At 42.1% G+C, this 8,886-nt stretch overlaps 1 protein-coding gene across 1 annotated transcript; it reads left to right on the top strand.

The window, feature by feature from the left end:
- Positions 1 to 591: 591 nt before the first annotated feature.
- dync1li1 (dynein, cytoplasmic 1, light intermediate chain 1) lies at positions 592 to 7,936 on the top strand. The gene is made up of 13 exons (XM_029514043.1): positions 592 to 724; positions 969 to 1,042; positions 2,247 to 2,363; positions 2,459 to 2,689; positions 2,940 to 3,094; positions 3,227 to 3,320; positions 3,843 to 3,978; positions 4,063 to 4,174; positions 4,425 to 4,484; positions 4,616 to 4,660; positions 4,778 to 4,865; positions 4,971 to 5,093; positions 7,179 to 7,936. The coding sequence occupies exons 1-13, from the start codon at positions 621 to 623 to the stop codon at positions 7,295 to 7,297; spliced, it is 1,458 nt and encodes a 485-aa protein (XP_029369903.1). The 5' UTR covers positions 592 to 620; the 3' UTR covers positions 7,298 to 7,936.
- The last annotated feature ends 950 nt before the right edge of the window (positions 7,937 to 8,886 follow it).

The raw sequence follows: 8,886 nt of genomic DNA, 5'->3' as shown, positions 1-8,886 counted from the left end.
GACATACGTTTGCTCTCTCTTTTGTTACAGTTAAAAGCAAAATGCAACTTTTATAATTGTGCCATTTCATAATATTGTCTGGCCTATTCTCATGTCAGCCGCATTTTACTTTTTCATGCATTGAATACTAAGCACATCCACTCCTCACACGATAGTCCATTACAGCTATATCTTGTTGTCTTATGCCAGATGCCATACTATGCACAGATAAATGTATTGGTTAAGGAGGCAGTGTATTAAAGGGGATATTTTGTCATAAAACTAATTTGTGTTGCTATTTTGTGAACGCCCATAATTTAGTCAGATATTGTCGCACAGAAATATCTGTCCTAATTCCCTTTGGACTGCTGTTATAGTTCAATTGGCAGGAAACATTATGCACGTTTCCAACTTCCCCCTCCTTATTTATCACTAATTTGTTTTTGAGAGTAAGTCAAGCCTTTCCCAGTGCTGGCGTAGTCGGCCTGATCTGCCGATGAGATCATTTCCATACCGCAGAGAAGAGCCCATGCTTTGTGCGGGGCGGACCACGCCCCGGCCCCGGTGTGCGGTGCTTTAGGCTAGGCTAGCACACAGCAGCTACATCCGGGCGCTCTGCTCTGTTTACCAGCCCTGCGAAGATGGCGACGTCAGGGAGGAGTGCATTATTATCCTCCACCTCAACCGGAGCCAAGAGCGCACTGGACAACTCCAACCCGGAGGAAGATGACGGGCAGGACTTATGGTGGGTGACCGGAGGGGAAAGCTGGGTCTCGGTGAGCCGGGGATCTGTGGCGGGCTGGGGGTCCATTGTGTTCGGATGAGGATGGTTTGACAGCTAGCCCGCTAGCGAGGCTAACTAGCATCAGCAGCCCGCTCCGGTACCGGTGACACAGCAGCGCTTTAGCTGGCTTTGACTGCTCACTATCAGGCTGCTGTGTGCTGTTGAATGAACCGGGTTTGTTAACGGGGGGCCGCTCTGTCTGCAGGTCCACCATCCTGAGTGAAGTGTCCACCCATTCAAGATCCAAGCTACCGTCTGGGAAAAATGTCCTGGTTATGGGTGGGTATCAGTGTGTGTCTGAGTGTGTCTGAGTGTGTCCGTGTGTGTGTGTTTCTGCCTGCGGGCTAGCTCCGGGACACCGTTAGCTGTGATCACCCACCCCGTTGAACTTAATGCAGCTCAGGAGCTCAGTTAGCCCGCTCTGAACTGGTGGTGCTTTGGAGCTCACACATGATAGCTGGTGTGTCGGCTAGCAGAGATTCACACAGGTGTATTTTCAGAGCACACACACACACACACATCATTTTAGAAAAGACACGGGCCGCTTTGAAACACTGCAAGTCATTCTAGCACCCGGCCATGCTAGCAGCAGCTATGAGAAGATGATGCTGAGGGGAGCCCATCGGTCTGTTGTTTCAGGGTTGGGGGTGCAGGTGCCTCCCTGTCTCGCTTCGTCCACATACACACACACAGACACGCTGCACATCCGCCCGGGATAATCCGCAGCCTGCTACTCATTCCAGCTAATCAGCGAGATGGTTGCCGCTGTATGAAGCCATTTGTCTGTCAGTGTTGTCTGCCTGTGAGCTGAGGCTTTATGATGCACGCAGTCCCCCTGTCGGTTCAGTTTAATGTAGCACAGCTGAAGGCTGGATGCTGCCTTGACTTTAACACACACAAAAACAATGTCACGCCGAGGTTAACAGTAACAATCCCAGGACAACTGGAAATACTATACACTGTCAGGAGTGTCGGGAGATCTGTGGTATATTGGAGCCTGCGTGAAATATGCATGAAGAGTGAAGCTGGTTGGCTCTATCACAGGAGATGAAGCTGTTTAAAGTGTGTGTATACGCACATTTGTAGATATGCAATGATCTTTTGATTAACAAATAGGTTTATGCAAATCACAAAAAAATAAGGAAGTAATTAGCAGATTGAGCAATATTTAAAAAACATAGTAAACCGCATCTGCATACTTTAACAATTCCAACTTTGGATAGTGTATTGCATCTTTGTGCACACATCCCATCTCTAAGTCCTGATCTATTTGTTGCAGTGTGTATGGGGGAAAGAATGCAGTTTCATCAATGGTTCACCACGGAATATGCTTTTCCAACTTAAAATTAATTTCTTTCATCTATTCTTATTAATGATTTAAAATATGTATTATATATTTTTTTCTTATAATAGTCAATGCGGACATGGAAAAGGTATGTTTACTGTATGCAATTTACTGATTTTTATATGCACGTTTGTGCAGGTGAGGTGGGCTCGGGGAAGACCACCTTGGTTGCAAAACTACAGGGGATTGAGGAGTACATGAAAGGGCGTGGCTTGGAATACCTCTACTTCAGTGTCCATGACGACGACATTGATGGTAAACAGTCAACACACTGCCTCTAAAATCATCTTTTGCTATGGTAGTATAGAAGTGTGCAGTTATTTTAATATATTTTGTTTGTGTGTGCCTAGACCACACTCGGTGTAATGCCTGGGTGTTGGATGGAGACCTTTACCACAAAGGTCTGCAGGGTGTAGCTGTGCCCGTGGACGCAATCAGTAATACATTGCTGCTGATAACGGTTGACATGTCGCGGCCATGGAACGCTCTGGACTCCCTCCAGAAGTGGGCTGCTGTCGCTAGGGAACATATCGACAAACTCCGGGTTGCCCCGGAGATGCTACGGGAGCTGGAACACAGACGTGAGTCATAATGACAGCAGTCAGACTAACCGGCAGATAACATAAAAAAAGTATGTAAACAGTGGTATTTATTTATTTTACAAAGAAATGCCTGGTGGTAGTCAGAAGAAAAGTTTTTAGATGAGTTGCCTGTCTATCAAAGTTTTTGTATTAAGTTTTACACTGAACCGCAGAGAGAGATGGTTACTCCTACAAGGACCTCATATTTGATTACGTTTGTGTTCATTAACGCCTTTGTGTGTGTGTTTAGTTGTCAAACAGTTCCAGGAGTACACAGAGCCAGGCAGTGGGGAGGATGGTACCCCACAGAGGAGGAGTGAAGAGGAGGAGAGTGTGCTGCTGCCATTAGGAGACAACACACTCACACACAACCTGGGCATTCCAGTAGTCGTGGTCTGCACTAAGGTACACATACTATATTGGACTATTGAACAACATTTAGCATTATATATATATATATTTATATGGTACTGTATGATATGTGGTTTACCAAGTATGTTGAATCTACTTCTACTTCATCTATTTCTCTTTCCTCAGTGTGATGCCATCAGCACATTGGAGAAGGAGCACGATTACAGAGACGAACACCTGGACTTCATCCAGTCCCACATCAGGCATTTCTGTCTGCAGTGTATCCTTCACCAACTATGTTTCCAAATGTTCCCTTTTGCTGGTGTGATCAAGAGATCCGAAATGAAACAATTGTGTACATGCTGTTTTTTATGGGTCTTTTAAAGAATACTATTGCCTGCCATTTATAAAGGAGGTGCAGAAATCTGGATCAGATGCATTGCGAGGTGTTAGTTTAAAGTTCTTAGGTGTACTATTATTGCAACAGTTTTGCACACTGGGAGCATCCCTTCAACACTTGTTGTTAATATTGCTTTGTTGCAATGAGAGTTTAATAAAGGTCACAGAACAGCCAATACTACTCTAAATTGATTTTCCGAATCATTTCTGCTGTCCATGTTGAATGGAAGCAGTTATTACATTTTCAACAGTGTTGCCACAGTCACACTGTAGTAATTGATCTCAGACAGTAGTTTTTCTCCTGAGCTACTGTAAACAAGAATTTAGTTTTTCTTGTCACATTGGTCTTTATTTTGATCTTTGAACCAGAATTTAGAAATTTCCTCCTTGACAGCTTTGCCAGATGGTGCGTCTCTGGTTTACACATCAGTGAAGGAGATGAAGAACCTGGACATCCTCTACAAATATCTGGTCCACAGACTCTATGGCTTTCCCTTCCATTGCCCCGCACAAGTGGTGGAAAGAGATGCTGTCTTCATGTAAGTCATGTGTTTATGTTTGTGTTCAAGGACTTAAAGGACCACCTGTATTTGGTTTGTGACCAGCTGTTTTTCTTCTACCAGTCCTTCAGGTTGGGACAATGAGAAAAAGATCGCCATACTTCATGAAAACTTCCAGACAGTAAAAACAGATGACCACTTTGAGGACGTAATAGTCAAACCACCAGTCAGAAAGGTATGCACTCCTATTACACAACATCTAACTTGAAAAGATCCTCAAGGCAACTACAACTTAGAGTTGCACCTGACTGATTATTCCTCCAATGCCATGTACTAGAACCTTTTACATCAAATTTAAAGCTCACAGGCAGTGCACCAAGCCTTGCCCTAAAATGCCTGCAGCGATCCCAACAGTTTTATCCAATGTAATGCAGAACTGAAGGAAAAGTTGTTTCAAAGGTGTATATGTTATTTTCTTTCAACAGATTGTACATGAAAAGGAAATCCAGGCAGAGGACGATCAAGTGTTTCTGGTAAAACTGCAGGTCAGAAAAGTTCTGTTAAAACATGTTGTTTTACTGCTTGTGAGAATTACAAATAAATCTGACTTGAGGGTCTCTTTATTTTATTTGAATGCTAAGTAGAGTGAGTGCACATATTGTGCTCTAATTTGCAGTCGCTGCTCGCCAAACAGCCCGCTGTCACAGCAGGCCGACCGGTGGTGAGTGCTGCTCTTCTTTTTCTTTTTTCTTTTTCTTTTTTTTGAATTTATTTTTGCTCATGAGACAAAGACACCTCCCCCAGTATCCATATTTGTAAAATAAACTGTTGTTTCCAGGACACCACTAGCAGAGCACCCACCGGTTCTCCGAGAACAAGTAATCGCTCTGCAGCAGCCAACGTAGCCAACACCATGCCACAGTCAGGTACTTTATCCATTTAATCGCTGCACAGACTCACCCATGCTCTTCCTCTTCCTCCATTGAATTGTGCGTGTGCATATGTTTAACTCTTTCCACTGTCTGCTGCAGGTCAGACCAGTGAGGGCGTGTTGGCCAACTTCTTTAACAGTTTACTGACAAAGAAGGCGGGGACAGGGGGCCCTGGGACACCAGGTGGCGGCAACAACACTCCAGGAACTGTACGCAAGTCAGGTGAGAACAAACACACACATACACACAGAGCTGTGTTTGTAGGGTAAAGCAAGTATGTTATTTATTTGTTATTCTATTATGTTTTAGCATTATTGTCATTCTCAGTCACTATTTTGGTTTTCATCTTCTGCAATTATTTTCTCACATCTGTCCTTTACTCCAGACTTGAATATAACACATGGTAAAGAGATTCATGAAATGGTCTGAAAGCCTATACCAACCACACAAGCACACATCCATCACCACCATCATCATCATCATCTCTCTTCCCGTTTGTAGCTCTGTGACAATTTCATTCTGAACTGCACTCATAGTGTTTGCTGTGGATTCTATGGATTAACATCATTCATAATGTGTGTATGTGTGTGCACTAGTCAGAGGATGCTGGCCACGTTAAGGTGTGTGTGAGAGAGCTACTCCTCATTTATTATTGCTTGTGTATGTCGTCATTCATTCTCAGACGCATCCCTTTCTTTTCGACTCCTGCTCGCACTCCCTTCCTCTGCGGGGATCAAACCTCCTGCATCACTCATTTTGCAGAAAATGAGCTGGCCTAAGGATTATAAATAACCTAAATATGTTTGTGTACTACATTCTGGAGATTATGTAGATGAAACAGCTGCATTTTTTTAAATGGAGAACCTAAACTGAGCTGGGAACTGAGGCAGTGGTCCAGGAAATGATCCCATGGCTTTGTTTAGTTTTAAGGAAAACTGTCAAAATTTAGCAAGTAGCTCTTGCTAATGGTGTTGCATTATTACAGGAAAGCACAAGCATAGGATTATAATGTCAACTTCTTTTGACCTAGCTTTTGTGTATCAGAACAGATCCATTGGTTTTCTATTAGTAGCTTAAATTGCAAATGTGTAAATTTAACAAGCGGACACAGAAGTTTGTTTTTGTTGTTGTTTTTTTACCCCCTTGTCTGGGGAAAGAGAAGCCAGATGTAGTCAGGATGATTCCTTTAAATACATTTTCATCCCCAAATCTTTCCTCTTTCAATCCCCTGCCCCTCACCTTTCTTTCTCTTTTTATTTTTTTTGGGCATGTGGCATTGTATCTATTCTAACTAACAACATTTTTTGTAAGCATTGCACATGATTGTCAATAAGGCTGGGCAATGATGGGATAATATTTAAATAATTTCAGATATATTTACTGTACACGTGAATTTATACATTTTCTCCTAGATTAGAATCAAATGTTTAACCTTTTTCACATGTTCATATGTTTTGTTTTGGGGTTTATTTTAAATAGTACAACAAGAATACTTTAAAATTGTCTTTAAAAATCCCAAAGCAGAATTAATGCAGTTCAGCTGAATAAATTGTAAATTATGAATAAAGATGTCTCATTGCAGTTAAAGAAATTATAGACTAAACTGGCAATTTAATTCAATTCAAATTAAATATGAACATAGCATTTTAGGATTACCAAATATCTACTTGTACTTGTAATATTTATGATGGTTGTAATTGTTTATATTTTGATCATGTTTCTGATATATAAATTAATTTTTAATACTAGTAAGATGGACAAGATTGGTGATACTTTTTGGAGTGAGAGTGTGCCGATTAATTTTTTTTTGTTGACCACGATGGGTTTTTTTTGGTTTTTGGTTTTTGTTTTTTTTTTTTTTTTATCATTTTTTTCACATTGAAACTAAGATGGTCCTTTTTATTGATGAAAGTTGATTATTGCATTGTGGATTTTAGCCTGTTTTTTTTTTTTTCTCTCTTTTGGGTTGTGCATTAGACAAAACAAATCAAACCAAGCCTCACCTCAGCTGCACAGTGACTTTTTCTTTGTTCACTGAAACGGCTTTAGAATTGGTGCTAGATTGAATGTGCTGCCATTACAGCCCAACAAAAGCTGTTGCCTTGCTGGTTATCTTCCAATTCAAACTGAGGGGACATAATTAATGGAACATTTCCACCCAGCTCTTATTTTAACCATGTGTAATTGAACTCATTGCATTGTCTTTATCACTTATTATTGCACTGGCTAAATGCTTGTTGGTAGTTTCCTCTGTGAAATTGTACTCATTTAAGTATGTATGTATGTGTCAACCTACACTCGATACAGGTTCCAAACTGGGCCTGAGTGATGTACAGGCAGAACTGGACCGTATATCCAGCCGGGAGACTGACTCGGATTTGCCCAATGCCAACGAGACCCCTGCCACTGATGGCCAGGAAACATGAAGACCAACACAATTCACCCTGCTCTCCTCTCCCCACCCCCTCCACCCCAGTCACCTTCCAATTCCCTTGTCCCTCCTCCCTCCATTCTCAGCCGCTTTCCCATCGCAAAGTTGTGGGAAAAAGAGGAGACGTAGGGCAGAAGGGGGACAGAGGACACAGTTTTTCCTTCTTATCCTCTTTCACTTGCTCCTCAAGATGAAGAACACAACCTCTTTTCCCCTACGCCTTCTCCCATACCCCATTCTCCTTCCCTTTTAACTTCTTTTCCTGGCTGTTAACGCTGAGGGCAAGTATTTGTTGCTGTTACATGACTGTCTGTTACATGAGAGTAAACTTGGAAATGGGGGACCAAATGAGAGTGAAGGTTGGGATGGAAAGAAGTGAGGGATAGGTTGAAAAAGACTGATTGCAGGACTGAAGGCATTTTATCCATCCATTTATTGTGATGGTACAGTTAGTGTTTTTACTGTAGGAACTGCTGAAGGACGCATGTTGAAGAAACTGCAGTTAGGTATTTAGGGATGGTTGTATGATGTATGTTTAATGTATGTTGGTCAGACATGCTTGGCAGAAAGGAGGCAATTCAAAACAAAAAATATGCCTGAAACAAAATTAGACTTTTTTTTTTTTTTTTTGTAAGATGAAGGGACGTGTGTGTGTGTGTGTGTGTGTGTGTGTGTGTGTGTGTGTGTGTGTGTGTGTGTGTGTGTGTGTGTGTGTGTGTGTGTGTGTGTGTGTGTGTGTGTGTGTGTGTGTGTGTGTGTGTGCGTGCGTGCGTGCGTGCGTGCGTGCGTGCGTGCGTGCGTGCGTGCGTGCGTGCGTGCGTGCGTGCGTGCGTGCGTGCGTGCGTGCGAGATTGATGCAGATAGAGAAAATTAAGTTGATGTAACTTCAACCTATCAACCTAGACCTGTATGTTGACAGATGTTTGGCTGTTTGCATTTACAGCAAGAGGCAAAAACAAAACATTACAATGCTCTTACACTACAAGCTCTTAAAAAAGTACATATATTATTATTACAGCAGCCCCGTCTGCAGCACTACACAAACCGAGGCTGACAAAAAAATGAACTACAAAATCAAAGATCACACTCACTGCACTAGTCACCCAAGTCTGCTGTGGCACCCAGTTCTACAATTGGCTGAAATGTCCCCTTGTTCTGCATACTGCTCAAACCTGTAGATAACAGACACTGAAAAGGCAGGGTGGTAGAAAGTGGGTGAGTAGCTGAGCTTTACTTTTACAGTAAGAGGCACCAGGGATTCAGTTTCTTAGTTACTGTGGGCAAAGGGGTCAGAACATGGGAAAGTCACATCAAGAATGTACAGTCATTGTCTCACTGATTGGTCCTGTTATTTCAGAGCTCTGTGTTGGCGTTTGTATAATCAGATCTGTTAATCAGTCAAATAAAAAGGTGTATTTATTCGGATTCATCCAAATGGCTCCTCTTGGTTTCTTTACAATGAACATTCCTCCATTTATATAAAAAATGATATTTGAAATATTTTAGGAATATAAACAGGTTTCTGCTGAATATTCTTTGATGATTCGGAATTGATGGCATGCTGGTGAGCAGCCATCTGCTGAA

This window comes from Echeneis naucrates, chromosome 11 (assembly GCF_900963305.1).
Source record: "Echeneis naucrates chromosome 11, fEcheNa1.1, whole genome shotgun sequence".
NCBI classification, from domain to species: domain Eukaryota; kingdom Metazoa; phylum Chordata; class Actinopteri; order Carangiformes; family Echeneidae; genus Echeneis; species Echeneis naucrates.
Note: the sequence above shows the minus strand (reverse complement) of the source record. Positions and strands in the feature narration are given on the sequence as shown.

What these genes read in the sequence shown, in the direction of transcription:
- dync1li1 (XM_029514043.1), top strand. Translation starts at nt 621, where the DNA reads ATGGCGACGTCAGGGAGGAGTGCATTATTATCCTCCACCTCAACCGGA. An exon ending in CCATGACGACGACATTGATG is followed by an intron (nt 2,364 to 2,458) that starts GTAAACAGTCAA and finishes GTGTGTGCCTAG; the next exon opens with ACCACACTCGGTGTAATGCC. An exon ending in GAAAGAGATGCTGTCTTCAT is followed by an intron (nt 3,979 to 4,062) that starts GTAAGTCATGTG and finishes TTCTTCTACCAG; the next exon opens with TCCTTCAGGTTGGGACAATG.